This window comes from Canis lupus, chromosome 15 (assembly GCF_003254725.2).
Source record: "Canis lupus dingo isolate Sandy chromosome 15, ASM325472v2, whole genome shotgun sequence".
Classification (NCBI taxonomy): domain Eukaryota; kingdom Metazoa; phylum Chordata; class Mammalia; order Carnivora; family Canidae; genus Canis; species Canis lupus.
The window spans coordinates 5,530,672-5,545,981 of record NC_064257.1 but is presented as its reverse complement, the minus strand read 5'-3'; the positions used below and the strand labels follow the sequence as shown (position 1 = coordinate 5,545,981).

Here is a 15,310-nt window from a genome sequence, read left to right as displayed (position 1 = left end):
TCTGTCCCCTTTCCCTTCCCCGACCAGGCACTTGGGGTCCTGACCAGGGAAAGGCCCCCAGTGACCCCATCCATGCCCCCAGTGAAGGCCAGACTTGCATGAGCGTCCCTGTTCTTCTTCTAACACCCAACTCCAATCTTCTCTGTAGCTCAGACCTTCTCCTTCCAGACTCTCCTACCTCATTCCATCACTCCTGCTGCTCCTGGGCCCCATTCACACCTTCTCCTTTCCTGCCTCCCTAAGCTCCAGCTGGTCACAGCTCCAAGTCCTTCGTGCCCAGGGCCCCATGTCCTTGTCCCTGCGCTTACAAGCCTCCCTTACCACCCTGGGGTGGGACTTTCTGACTCCTTGTGTTCCTAAGGTCTGGCTGATGATATACGGGGCAGGTTTTAGGAGGGGAAGTGGTGCAAGGGAAGAAAGAGATAGGGAGGGAGGAGAGAAGAGAGGATAGAAGAGGGAATGGAGGGACACCTGGGTGGCTCAGCGGTTGAGCACCTGCCCCTGGCTCAGGGCGTGATCCGTGGTCTCAGGATCAAGTCCCACATCAGGCTCTCTGCCTGGAGCCTGCTTCTCCCTCTGCCTACATCTCTGCCTTTCTCTCTCTGTGTCTTTCATGAATAAATAAATAAAAATCTTTAAAAAAAAAAAAAAAGAAGAGAGAATGGAGCAGGGGTTGGGGCTGGGGGAGAGGAAGGGAGGCCCTGGCTCTGGCCCCTGGCTGGAATACCATCATCACTCCATCCAACAGGCCGGACTCTGCCCGGGGAGCCGCCTGCAGCCGCTCCATGGACCACTTCTCCACGATGGCCGAGACATGCGGGTTGTCTACGTTGAGGATCCGGAACCCCGTGAGGTTCACCCCAGAGTAGCGGTAGGGCTCCAGGTCTAATGCATACAGATCCTTGACAGAAAGAGGTTCCAGTAAATAAAGGTGTGGCCTGCTATAAGCTCCAGCCACCCCTCACCCCGGCCACCGCGGCCCCACACCTCCTTCTCCCAGCGCCCAGAGCCCAAGGCTGCAGAGCCCTGCCCTGCAGGAGGGGAGGCCTGCGGGTGATGGAGCACCTGCAGGAGCATCGGACGTGGCTTGACTGGAACTGCCTCTGCCTGGTGGCTGACCTCACGTACTCACTGCCGGACCTCCGGCAAGGGGTTCAGCCGGTTTCTTCGTCTACAAAATGGGGATCGTGCCTCCTTTATGGGACCTGGTGCAGCAGTTCACTCCCAAGGCCCAGCCCAGAACATCAAAGGAGCTTGGTAATGGTCACAACGGTCATTTCCAACGGCGGGGACCAAGAGCTCTGGGTCTGGGCTTCTCCAAGTTACCCAGAGGGAAGCTGAAGGCAGTTATTTTATTCCCCGCCCCCTGCAAGAGGCTATTCTAAAATACTCTTTTCTAGCTTTTGCACCGTGAAGGGAACCATCAGAGAAATGAACGGGCTGAAAGGGAGAGGTACTTGAAAAGACGCTCCACGTCACTCATCATCGGGGAAATGCCCGTCAAAACCACGAGGCGCGACCGCCTCACGCCTGTCAGAATGGCACAATCAGAAAGAAGCCAACAGGTGTTGGCGAGGACGTGGAGAAAAGGGAACCCTTGCGCCCTGTTGGTGGGGATACAAACCGGTGCACCTGCTGTGGGGGACTCAAAAAATTAAAAATAGAGCTACCCTAGGATCCAGCAATTCCACTTCTGGGTATTCATCTGAAGAAACCAAAAAACAAACAAACAAACAAAAACTGATCTGAAAACATCAGTGCACTCCTAGGTTCACTACGGCATTACTTGCAACAGCCAAGAGAGGGAAGCCATCGACGTGCCCATCGATAGATGAATGGGTCAAGAGGAGTAGAAGTATAACTCGGCGGCAAGAAAGAACGAGATCCTGCCCTCTGGGACACCGTGGCGAGGCCCCGGGGGCGTTATGCGAAGTGAAGTCAGACAGAGAAAGACAAATACCGCTTGATTTCACTTATAAGTGGAACCTCTAAAACAAAACAGACAACACACGAGCAAACTGGAGGGAGAGGGGTGGGGGGATGGGCAAAACAGGTCAAGGGGATCGAGAGGTACAAACTTCCGGTTATAAAATAAGTCAGTCCCGGGGAGGTAAGGTGCAGCTTAGGGACTGCAGTCAACAAGGGGGCGGTCACTGGTGACCAGTGATAACCACAGCTTCGGGGGCGATTATTTAGTAAATGCGTAAAAATACGGATTCGCTATGTTGCACCCCCGGAATGAATATATCATTGCAGGTCGGTGATAATTCAATAATAATAATAAAAAATAGTCTTTGTGCTTGGGACTCCAGGAATACTGCTGCCTTCTTCTCTCTGCTCACCTCCTACATCACCAGCCAGGCCTCCTCACCCCCTGCCTCCTCGGGGTGGCTGACTCCCAGGCAGCCCGTCTGTCCACGGCCAGGCCTCACCCGTCTGATGTAATGAGTGGGCCCCCCACCCCAGGCCTTAATGTGTGGGGCGGCAGAACTTCAGGTGATCTGCAGCTCCAGCTCTGGGGCGAGGTGAATGGGGGGGGGGGTGGCGGCAAGGAGGCAGAGAGCGATGGGGTGGGGATGCAGGGAAGAAGCCGGGGAGCTAGGCTAAGGGGAAGGGACAGTGGCAGGGACGTAGGGGAGAGCTCCGTCTTGTCAAGAAAAACGCCCCAAACTTGTAATTAAGGCAGAAGGTGAGCACCGTGTCCTTTCCGTGCCGTGTGGAAGCATCCCGGCCCAGGCCTGCCGGGCACGGAGGCCACGGTCAGCTACTGGCCCCGGGCTCTGGGTTACCCTGGAGCTGTCTGCCCCTTGAGAAGACAAGCCCGGACGCTGTGGTTTGTTGCCCTTGCAGGACAGGAATGCATTTTGTGACTAGCCGAGCAGTCTGACTCTGTGCATCTCCCTCCATATAAAAACCCGATCCCCCAAAAGCTCTCTGATTGCCACCCTACTGGTTCCCTTGTTAGCGAACGGACTTCATCTTTGATACGTGCTCATCCTATATTTGCGTGGATGACGCTTCACTTTCTGCAAAACACACTATGATAATCTAGATTGCTCCCTTCCTCCCAGGGGGGGAAACAGGAGTCCTAAGGTCCTCCTGGGCAACTGTGTCTTCTTCCCCTGGCTCCACCCTCGTCCAGCTGCCTTCTGTCCTGGCCCCTGGTCCACATCTTCTTTCCTGGAAGAGAATGGCAGCCACCGCCCCTCCCCGTGGGCCATACTTTTCTCTGCATGGCTGCAGTCATCGGAAATGGGACCCAGGCCGTCACGACCCAAGCTCCGGTTAACTCGATGGTGGCTCAAGGAACCATGAGCCCAAGGAGCAGCTCTTCTGTGTGGCGCTGACTTCATTTGGTCTCTCGGATGTTCCTAATTAATGCTAAACGGCTCCTGCACCCCCGAAATGGGCCCTTTCTGGAAGACACGGTGTTGGCTTCCTCTTCGAAGGTTCAGGGAGTAGGATATCGGGGAGAGATCTGGAGCAGACTTGAACCCCGGGCAAGAAAATTTAGTCCTAGCTTTGCCCAACCACATAGGGCACTGATTCTAGGCCCAGACTTTGGGATGGGCAAGGGGCCGGGGGGGAAGCAGGAGGTAGGGTCTTTGGCAAGATGAGCCAAAGGGTGCCTGGCCAGTGTCAGTGGGGAGTGGAGGTGCCCACCCTCCCACCATCCCATCCCGACACTCCTGCAAAGTAGCTGCTTAAATGGTAGTGACCTCTTGCAGGTGAGGAAACGGGGGTGCAGGCATGAGGTAGGTGACTCTCCGAAGGCCATAAAGCTCCTGAAAGGCAGAGCAGGATTTGAACCCAGGGCTGTTTCGATGGTATGCTGGAGCTGGCTCGCGCTGGCCTGAGGGAGCCAACCTTAGCACTTCTCAGCTCTTTGCGACCAGCGACCTCACATTGGCAGCCTGACCCCGGCCGCGGTGGGAGCATTTCTCCGTGGGAATCAGAAGCACCGCAAATCCAGGATTTCCCTCCCGTGCACAGGGAGAGCCGGTTGTACACCACCGTCTGTCTTATTCAAAAACTCCGACGCTCTTAGGTCCCCAGGGGTTACCAAACACACGATACACATCACAACTGTCTTTGGAGCTTTTCTGCGGGGGGACGTAGAGGCCACAGAGAGTGTGGGGGCGCGGCCTGGCAACCCTGTGACCTGAGAAGCCCCTCACCTAAGTCATTGCTCCCGACGGGACCTCGCTGGGGGCAGGCGTGCAATCAGAGAGCGGTGGAGGGGAGCGGTGGGGGGGTGCCTCTGTCCCCTGCAGCCCCGTCCTGAGCACGGGGCACGGGCACGGGCACGGGAGACAGCCCGGGCAAAGGTCAGGTGTGCAGCCCGCGAAGCCAGGCCATCTGGGTTTTGGGCACACCTACCCTCCCTACCTGGGTGGGTTCGGCTGCCAAGTGTTGGCGATGATGACAACGGGACCTAGCAGGTGGGGTTGTCATGAGGAAGGAACGGGGTCGTGGTTGTGCGCAGGACACGTCGGGTGCACGGCCCACGCCAGGTAAGCGTCTGACAAGTACTTGTCTTCTGCCCCCTGTGGCAGCAGGTAGTGACAGCCACGGGATGCAGCCCCAGGGACATTCCTGAGGCCTTTCTGCCTCACCCGTCGGGGCGGCACAGAAACAATCACCCTGAGCTAGTAGCAAACGTTAGAGCAGCGGGCCGCGTTCCAGGTGCCCTCCGTGCACTAATCCCTGGAGTTCTCATTTCCACCCTGCCCCAGGAGGGAGTCCTTATCACCCCATTTTGGGGGAAGGAACTGAGTCCCAGAGAGGTCTAGGCTTCACGGCTGGAGAGCAAGGGAGTCCAACCCAGGCAGTCGGGGTCCCGAGCACCTCCCTCTCCCTCCGTCCACACAGCATTCAGAGGGGCCTTTCGGAAGGATCAATCCCAGCCCGTCCCTCCGGTGTTCCTGGATCCTTACTGCCTTCTCAGAATGACTCCAAGGTCCTTAGCTTACAAAGCTCTCGGCCCCTCCCGCCTCACTTGTCCTCCCATCCTCCCCCACGTTTGTTTCCGGAACCAAACCACCTTTGTTTCCCTTCCCCCCTCCTCGCTGACCACTGACCCCACCGTGCAGCCCCTCATCCCCCCCGTGCCAGCATTTGTGCAGATGTTCTCTCCTGTGGCCGGGAGGTCTCTCTTCTCAACCCTCTTGCATGGGCTATTTTCTGAGATCCGATTCAAATGGCACCTCTTCCAGGAAGCCTCCCCTGACTGCTCCTTTACGCACCCAACAGGGTGGGTCGTGGGTGCTTCTGCTTTTATCTTGAGACCTCTTGGCTCTCACCCCTCTGATAACAACTCATAGTGTCTGTCTCCCCCCAGGAGCCCCTGAGCCAAATACTCCTGCAACGCAACATGGAAAGAGGAAGGGTCAGCCAGCCAAGTCGCCCTCTGGGGGCAGCTAAACAGCACTGGGAAGGGCGTGGGCCGGGAGACTGGTGTTTCCCATCCTCCTCTCCTGGGACGGTGGAGGCAGGGTTGGGTAAACTGCCTGGGGGGAGGGTGGGACCTGTAAGGGGACAGCTCACCTTCCATGAAGGCAGGTAAGGGAAGGTTGGGCAGTTTTGTTTTGCAGAATTCGAGATTGTGAGTTTGGGGCCAGAGCTAACTGCAGGGGTCATGGAAGAGAAGCTGACCTCTGCTCCCTCCGGGGGGTGGGGGAGAGGGGTGCCAGGCTCACGCCGCCCCCGCACGGGGCACAGCCCCTTCCCATGCAGGCTGACTGCATGGATACGTGAGGCCTGGAGGATGCCAAAGCATCAGCCTGCCCAGGGCATCCGTGCCTTGGTTCACCGTCCTCTGGGACCTGAGGCCAACCAGACTCTGGGAGGGGTGGCATCTTTGGTCTGGGTGGAGGGTCCGGGGGCTGCGGACACCAGCCCTTCCAGGCTCCAGATGGAGCACTGGGTCCGCGGACGCTCACACAGTGGCGAGCTCGGGCCTCACGGCTGGGGTCCCCTCCCTCCCTGTCACGCCGAGCCTGGGTGCGCAAAGAGTCGTAGGGTTTGCTGCACCAAGTGTCCCCACTCCCGGGACGCGAGGGCGGCGAAGACCAGGGAGCTGCCCAAGAGGCCTCTTGGTCCAGCTCCAATCCCGTGTCCAAATCGCCCCGGGCCGAGACCCCCCAGCGCCGCGCACGGTGAACTGTGCACAACCTTGTCGCTTGGCAAAAAGTTGCTGTTCTCGATGCCAAATGTTGACACGCTGAATTCAGTATCGACGAGGGACCTTTTAGAAACATTCAGCATAACATAATAGACTAATTCATTAGCACCCCATGGGTCTGATGGGTAGAAGCTGAAGCTCGGAAAACATTGCCTTAAGGAATGACAGATGAAAATATCTTTCCCATGATATAACTGTTATTGCCGGGAAGTGGCATTAATTGTGATTGCTTATCTATTAATTTATTATAATTCTTTTTTCACCTCCAGGCTTCTACCTACACATGACACGGACCAGGGGCTCAGCTGGGGCTGATTAACGCAGGGTTATCTGTGAACGGCTCGAAGCTGGCTGCAACAGATAGTGGCCGCTGGGGTAATTAAACTGTCTTCTGCGTGGAAGAGGCAAGTTTCGAGAATTTTCTCAGAGGCGAAGAGTTGGTGATGCAAGTTTCCTAAAGGGAAGGAGATCCGTGCCAAACACCGCGGCCCTCCGAAACGCAGCCTCCGCTGGCCAATGGACAGAGAGAGGCAGGATCACGAGGTGGACTCTGAAGCCAACGGGACTGGAAGGAGGATCCTGGAGCCGGAGCCGGACAAGGGCTGGAGTGGAGTGGAGGGGCCCGAGGGACAGAGCTGCTGTCCCGGCCGGCAGGGGGGTGAGGGGACAGATATGCCGGGGGACCCCCGCCCCGATGCATACACACATCCTCAACTGCAAATGCAGTACTCTTTGTAGTGCAGGGGGTGTGCCTCCCTGGGGGTGCAGATCCAGTCTCCCCGACCCTCACGGGGAGGCCCGGGGAGGGACGGGCGGTGGCCTGGAACAGCCACGCACAAGACCGGGAGTCAGGAACCAAGGCCTCTCTACCCCTGACCGGCTGCGAGACTCTGGGCAAGTCATGCAACCTGTCTGGTCCCAAGTGTGCCCATCGATTGACGGGGAGCGAAACCCCTCCTCTATGAAGAGGAAAACCAGCCATGTGGAGAAAGGGCTTAGGAACCTGTGAGGTGTGGGCCCTGCTGAGATTTGTGGAGCCTCCATTCCCCCCATTAGTGTCAATCACCATCCCCGGACCAGCGCTGCGGGGTGCGGCCAGAGGAGCCCAGCCAGCACCGCACACAGCTTTCCGCGTGACAGCTCCCGGCACCCCCCCCCCCCACCTGCCCTGCTGGGCCCCCTTCTTGCTCGGTGACCGTTATGGGCCTTGGTTTCTCCTTTCCTGTAAAACCAAGAGATCATACCTCCCTTGGAGAGGTGCTCTGAATTTCGGATGAGATGGAGTCCGCTTAATACACAGGAGGCACTTCATCCCCCGAACCCTTACGGACGTAGCACTCAGATAATAAACACCAGGCCCTCGACCTACTGCTCGCTCAGCGTAGCCATGCTAGGAGGCAGCGCTGTTTCTGTGGCTCGTGTAGGTGGGAAGAGGAGGCACAGGGGGGTGAAGTCACGGGCCCAGGAAAATAGAAGAACCTTGACTCTAACTCAGGCAGGCTGGCACCAGCGTCCACGCACGGTCTGAGCTGCTGCTATGACAAGGGTGTCGATAACTTCACTGGTTACTCTCTACTTTGTATGCTGGTCATTCACTCATTCAGCCCCTAATACGGCACCTCCTGCATGCCAGGCACTCTCTGGGCGCGGGAGCTGGACAGGTGAACCGGACACCCTCCTCGATCCTTATCTGCACCCAGGAAGCCTGCCAGCTGGAGAGCTTTGTGTGGAGCCTACACTCTGCACACACACACACACCCTCGCCCCGGTGCCCAGCTTGCTGCCGGAGGCCTTGAGAGCATCTGTACGGCTGCCAGGAGTGAGTACATGGCCTGAATCAAGGAGATCAAAAAGTAAGAGAAGTGGATGCTTTTAGGGCTAGAGGAGGCCCCACGGCCCTAGGACCCTGCCCTGAGCCTCCCTCCAAGACCTCTAACCTTGAGCCCAGGAGGGCAATGGCATTAATGAAAGGAACATGGGGTCACTAGGGAGGTGCCCTCTCTTTGGAGTCTTGTCTGAAAGGTCATGCCAGGCCACAGGGCTAGGGCCTAGAAGTTGGTCTCAGCACCCTAGGGGCCCAGGATGGGTGGACATGGCTCCCATGCCGGGGACAGGGCCTGGGGCCCCTGGAATGGGCCCCCTGCACCTTCCCAGCCTTGCTCCTCTGCCCTGCTCCCAACTCCACACGGGGTGGAACATGCGGGGTCTGGTGGCCTCACCTTTTGGCCTCTAATGACCTTCCAGGATATAGTGTGACGCGGAGAAGTCAGCTTGGGGAGGCAGAAATCCGGAAGGGACTTGGAGAAGAAGGTGCTGGATTTCAGTCACCAGCTTCCAGGACCCCTTTCTCCCCATGTGACTCCTGGCAGGTCCCCGGATCTGAGCTCTGGATCAGGTGAACGTGCGGGGGACGGGGTGGGGGTGCTGAGCTCTGCTGTGGGCACCGGGTACAGTGGGTGGCGAACGAGCAGTGCTGTGCTGGGAAATGCTTAGTAACCAGCTCTCGGGGGAGCGGAGGCTAAATTTGTAGTATTTGCCAACTTTGGTGGCACCGATAGTCGTTCCATGGCCAAATTCCAGGTACTACGTGCGACCACCGAACGTGGGTTTGGGAGCAGAAGACTACGACGGGCTCTAGCAACCAGAGCGAGCCTAGCCCAGCTCCCCAGTGAGGTGCGAGCTTGCCCCTTGGCCTTTGCTTATGCTCTTCCCTCCGCGTGGAACGCTCTTCCTCTCTCTCCTTGGCGAACTCCTACTGACCCCTCAAGGCCCTGTTTAAGCATCCGCTTCCTTGTCTCAAATGTCATGAGACACTCAGCGGAGCCCGGGCGCTGGGGAAGGAGTGTTACCTGGGTGCCAGATGGACGAGGGGACGCGGAAGCCTGCCAGGTGGAAGCGAGGCCGACGGGGACGGCAGGAGCCTGTTCCGGTGCCAGGAACGGTCAGAGATGCCGCCACTCACCCCAGAGCTGGGCTGGGTGGGACAGTCCACTTGGGGCCCCAGGGAAGTGCGAGAGGGGCTGGCTCCAAGACAGGGTGGTTGGTTGGGCGGTGGCGTCCCTCTGGCACAGGGATCTCTTTACTCTGCTGATTTCAGGCCACAACTAATCATCCTAATGGGTTTAAATGGCCCTGAATGTTCTGCGAGTTTGGACAGGACCCATCTGGAGCCTGAGTGGGCTGGCCCAGCTGACAGCCAGTGGGCAGACCTCAGCACGACGCTGCGGGAATCCAAAGCAGCATTTCCTTTTGTTGCGCGAGGGCCTGAGACATCACAGGGGAGCGTGTGGGTGGGAGCCCAGGGGCAGCATCCTCAGAGCAGCTAATACTTGCACAGCTCTTCACACCAACCAGGCACCGCTCACAGCATTTTGCTTTCTGAGCTCATTCAGCCCTCATGGCAATTCTAGGAGGTAGGAGCCACTATCGTGCCCATTTTGCAGACGAAGAAACTGAGGCAGGGAGGTTCAATGACTGGCTGGTAATCGGAGGGGCTCGTGTTTGCTCCTGCAGGCCTAGAGTCCCCCACCGCCCGTGGTCACAACGTGATGGCATTTCTCAAAGTGGGCGGCCCATGAAGATGACGTCTCCGGGCCCTTGCCGGGGGCCACGCCCAGAGCCTTCGGAAGCACGGCCAGCCTGAATCTCCGCAGCTGTCCCCACCCAGCTGACCTTGCTCCCAGGGCGTCACCCCCCCCCCCCGACCCGTGCCAGGACCCGGAGGTACGTTACCAGAGTAGTGAAGATGAAGTGGTAATACTCGGTCATCATGCCCATGGCCATGGCCTGCGGGAGAGCAGGGCGTTAGCAGCCTGCACAGTGTGCCCGAGAAGCCCCCTCCCCATCTGCACCCCGGCGGTGGGGACCAGACAGACTGGCAGGGGCTCGGGGGAGGCTGGCCACCTGGACTGGGATGTTCCCCGAGACCACCTCCCCAGGCAGCCGTGGGCTTCACACTGGGGCCAAGTCACTTGGGATGGACTAACATGCAGAACCTTGGGGCACCTGGGAGGCTCAGTCCCTTAGGCATCTGCCTTCAGCTCGGGTCAGAATCCGGGGGTCCCGGGATCGAGCCCCCGTGCCGGGCTCCCTGACCAGTCTGCTGGTCTCCCTTTCCCTCTGCGTCTCCCTCTGCTTGTGCTCTTTCTCTCTCTCAAATAAATACAATCTTTTTTTTTTTAAAGAAATGCAGACTCTTGGGCCATACTCTGCAAGCAAAGATTCCAAATTTTGCAGGGCCGGGCTGGGCCCAGTCCCCTGGCTTTTCAGTGGGCGTCTCTGGGCCTGCAGTCTGGGGCCCCAGGTTGCCTTCTCGGTGCCCCGACCCCACTGAGTTGAGCTCACTGTAGACAGAGCCGTGTGGAAGCGCACCCTCCACCTGCCCCCCCAGCCCAGAAAGGCTGCACTGGGGCAGAGCCTCCGGGGGTTGGGGGAAGGAGGGTTGGAGCCAGCCCAGCCTCCCTGGTCCAACTGACCACCAAGCAGGCCGCACAGCTGCTGTGGAATTATGACCGTGCACCAACACGAAGCCTGCATTACGTACATTTACGTATTTTATCCGAAACCTATCACCTGTAACGTTCACGACCACAATGCATTGTCTACAGAGTTCTTCCGAATGCCGGGCCCACTAAGTACCCTGGAGGAAAAAATGTCCCAGGGTCAGGTTCACGTGGAAAGTGCCCCTCGTTCTCTCGCCCTCTTGGGGATCCACACCCCGCATCAGCAGGTGATTCGAGGTTGGGACCAGGCCGCGGTCAGTAGACGTGTTTGGTAGGAGGGTTCGGTGTGTCTAGCGGAGCAGCAGGTCTCTAGGTTTAATCCTGGATGTTTCCAAGTCAGGCATATGTGGGATGGATGACCTTGGGCCCCTTCCTTTCCCCTGGAGCCTCGGCTTCCTCACCTGTAAACTGGGCATGATCATCGTTGCCACCTGCCGGGGTGGCAGGAGCTACATGGACCTGGCCCACAGTCACTCCTCAGTGTGACCCACCAGGGCTCTGGCTGTTATAGGTGCGGGGAAGAGAAGGGAAGAGTTGGCAGTCACCCGGGAAGGCGGGGTAAGGGACTTGTGGGGAGCCTAGGTCTATTTATTCATGAGGGATACAGAGAGAGAGAGGCAGAGACACAGGCAGAGGGAGAAGCAGGCTCCCTGCAGGGAGACCATGCGGGACTCGATCCCAGGATCCCGGGGTCATGCCCTGAGCCAAAGGCACACGCTCAACGGCTGAGCCCCCCAGGCGTCCCTCCTCCACAGTGACATTAAAGACGGCCCACACCCAGGGCTGACTGAGCCCCGGACACTGGGGTACACTCTTCCCTTGCCTTATCTCAACAGAATCCTCCATCACGGCTCCATCTACGGAGGAGAGGATGACGCTGGTCCCCCAACACCAGCGGCAGAAGCAAGATTCAAACCCCCCAAGGAGTTATTTAGCCACTGTGTGAAGGAGCCTGAGGGAAGACACAGGCTGCCAGGCGGCTTGGGCCCGACTGGAGGAGGGTGGGACCTGGAACCCCCCTCCCCGCCCAGGACTTGAAAATGCTCCTATCCTGGGGGCTCAGCACCTACCCCCCACCCCCCACTCCGTGCGCCTCCTCCCCAGCTCGAGGTCGGGACTCCGCACTGCACAGAATGCCGCCTTCGCTCACCAGGGACCCTTTCTGGGGCCATACGATTGCCTTTTACACAGGCACTGGCTCAAATGTGAGTGTTTTGGGTTTCGGCTGTGGCACCCTCAAAGGAGGCTGTGGGCGATTTTGCTGTTTATGTCTCCGGGAGCTGGCGGGGGCTGCTCTGGCTCCCCGCATGCCACGCCGGGCTGTGTCTGGAAAGGAGCGGAGGCCCATCCAGGACCGAGAGCGGCTCTCCTCCCCCACGGTCGCTGCAAAGTCGAGCAGATGGTGCGGGGACTTCAATAAACCTCCCAGCAGCAGGAGAGTAACACCAAGTGCTGCGGGCTACGGGGAGCTCCCGGGAACTGGCGGCGCGGCCCTCCTGGGGCTGCTCCTGCGACCCCGGGGCCCCTCCGTGCTTCCCCCGAATGTCCTGGGTGGCCTCGGGCCCCTCTGGGCAGGCAGCGGGCTCACCCCCGGGTCATTCCAGCCGCACGCCGGCTCAGACCCTGAGGACACACTGCGCACCTTCTGTGCGGGAAGGGGCGGTGGGGGGGCAACAGGCGGGTCCCCCCATCCCCTCCAACCCCCCAGCTGCCAGGACTCACGCACCTGCTTGAGGATCTGGGCGGCCATGGTGTGGCTGCAGTCGAAGATGATGCGGAACTCCCGGCCCCGCTTCATCTCCTTGAGCAGGGGACGCGAGTCGTCGGAGTCAAGGGGGAGCTGGCGAATCTTCAGGCGGATGTTGTACCTCGACGGGGCCATGATGAGCTCCTGCAGTCGGATGAGCCCTGGGAGGCCCCGGGGTGCAAAAGACACACGTGTGCACACAGGTAGACACAGCCGCCGGCCCGCCCAGGCTCGGGTGTGCACGCAGGTCTGCGGACACAGACACGGATGCGTGGCCCACTGCGTTGGGTGCATGTGCAGGGATACAGCCACATGGGTCCAGACATGGGCACGGGGACACTCGGGTACAGCGCTGTGCACCAGGCTGTACACACCTGCACACGTGCACACACACACACACACACACATTTATGTGGGTATGCATGTTGACATGGACGTACACCTGGGCTTATTCACACACGCAGACCAAGGCGTGTGCACACAGATACATATACACCATACGGAGTCACCAGTAGGCACGGATGGTTGACCCCCGTTGACCACACCTACACGCTACCCCCTAAACTATGGCGTGCACACAGATTTACTTGGAGGCCAAACCAGAGGCCACCCCGCTTCATCACCCCACCTCTAACGCCGGGAAGCGTGGGACGTGCTCCAGGATGTACCCGTGAGCTATGCTCTAGGCTCACCTGTACCAACTGCTGGGCAGGGTAACCCCAGGTGGTATTTTGCACCCCTGACCCAAGGGCAGGCTGCCTCATTAACCTGACCCATTTTTCCAGGCTCAATGCAACCGCCTCCTCCAAGAAGCCTACCCCTACTGCTCTGTCGGAACAAGCCACACCCTACCCCCAGCGGGTGGCCTCCCGGCTCAGCACTAGAGCCTCCGCGGGCCTCATCTTACTCCCTCGTCCCACCAAGTGCTCCTTAACCTCAGGGCTGGGTGTCCACAGCCCCTAGCACAGGGCCTGGCACTTAGGTGATGCTCGACACAAATTTCCATAATTGAATTGACTTTCTGTTTTTTTTTTTTTTTTTTCTCCCCACACTGAAAAATCCATCCTCCACCCTGGCATTTTGCAGAACCACTTAATCTGGGGACTTCCAGGGAAAACTGAATGTCACTTCCTGGAGACAAATGGCTTACTTAGGTCTAATTAAGTTAATTTCTGTCACTATTTCAAGGTCCATTCTTGTGACTCTGGCCTGTTTAGCCGGGGAGCAAGCCTGCTTGCACCCTCAATACCCTTCCCCACTGCAGGGAGGGGCTGAGCCAGCAGGGGCCAGGCGCCCAAGGGGGCCATCCCCTCCCGCCCACTGGGTGCCCTGCCCACATTCAGGGCTTGGGGTCTGTGTCCTGACTGCACTGTCCACTCAGCCATGGTCCGTCCCCCACAAACAGCACTCTGGTTCTCCTTTGGGAAGCCACTCCTTCCCCATGCTCGGACCATGTGACTTGGGAGGGCCCCATCCCCAGCTCGAAGGGCACAGCATGGGGCCCCAGCCTGGCCAATCAGCATGCATGTTCCCCCAGGCATAGGGCTCAGAGACGGGTACATGACTGCCAGCTGGTCCTCTCAGGTGACTTCCAGAAATGGTCCCTGAGCAACCGGTAAGAGATGCCCCCTTTTCGACTTACCTCCGAATGGGGAGGAGGTAAAGCTAGGCATCACCACATAGAACCTGAGAGGGATTCCAACACGGCAGGAGTCAGGACGCACGAGGTCCTGATGATACCCATTTGAGCCTCTGGATCAAACAGAACCTGAAGCTAAAACGGCTTCTGAACTTCCCAGTAGAGGCAGCCAATCAAATCCACTCCTCCCTTTCTTTGTGGTTAAGCTGGTTTGCTCTGGATTAAAGTTTGCTATCAACTATCACAGCGTCCCCTATCTGGACGGAGCCCCCCTCCCCCTGACCCCCGAGTTTTCCAACAGAGCATCCAGGTTTCCAAAGCCATTTCCGACACAAATGCCTGCATATGTTCGGCTTCTCCTTCCCATTCCAGGGACTGGACACGAGGAAAGCAATCTGGCGTCCATCATTCCCCTCTGCGGGGGAAGACAGAGACATATCCCTGTGACCTAAGCCTCCCAAGGAGCTCTCCAACAAGCTTGGCCATGGCCATCAACTGCGGGCCACCCCCTAGTCCCCTGGAAGGTCTCAGACCCAGGTGTATGGGCTGCCAGAGGGCCCTGGAGTCCTAGAGTGCCCTGGGTCTTCCCCACACCAGGCTCAACAGCGGGCAGGAAGAGGCCATCAGCTGACCTGCACAGAGGACGGAGGGGCCCCAAGCTCCTCTGGAACATGCACCCAGCCTCACCCTCCCCTCCCCAACCAGCTCCCGAAATCCTCCGTTGGGTTGAATGATGCCACCCGCTTACACCTGTCACCCCGGGAGGCTCCCAGTCTTCACTGTGCTCCCGCTTGCTCAGAGTCACGCGCAGTATCAGCGGGCACGTGAGCTTTGGGGATGCAGGACGTGAGGGCCGGGACCGCCTGCACGCCGCCGCCGGAGCAGAGGCCACCAGAGTCTCCCTGTCAGCCAAGTGCACTGCCCCGTGTAATACACAGTGACCCACATCCTCCAGCAGCAAATGTCAGACCTCCTTCTCCATCAGTGTATTCCCCAAGGGGACCAGAGGCTCGGCTCAGCCCACCCCAGCAGAGGGTGAGGCTCTTGGCTCGCCCGAGATGAGCTTTCCTTCCTGGCTGCTTCCCTCATCAATCTCTCTCAAAATATCTGCAGTGAATCATGGTTGTTAGAATCCTGCTTTTCACTTACAAAGCACTTCTGCACTCATTACCCTATTTAAACATCTCCCTGTCCTAGAAGGCATGTAGACGAGGGACTTTTGTTCCAATGTTACGAAG

At 58.5% G+C, this 15,310-nt stretch overlaps 1 protein-coding gene across 1 annotated transcript in view; it reads right to left on the bottom strand.

Annotated features, from left to right (window-relative positions):
* Nucleotides 1–15,310, bottom strand: part of GRIK3 (glutamate ionotropic receptor kainate type subunit 3) — a 222,287-nt gene that overhangs the window by 60,128 nt on the left and 146,849 nt on the right. Inside the window, exons 4-6 of the mRNA XM_025419889.3 lie at nucleotides 12,413–12,594; nucleotides 9,917–9,970; nucleotides 728–901 (exon numbers count right to left, since the gene is read on the bottom strand). Of these exons, the coding sequence (XP_025275674.3) occupies nucleotides 728–901; nucleotides 9,917–9,970; nucleotides 12,413–12,594 (410 nt within the window). The remainder of the gene's footprint in view (nucleotides 1–727; nucleotides 902–9,916; nucleotides 9,971–12,412; nucleotides 12,595–15,310) is intronic.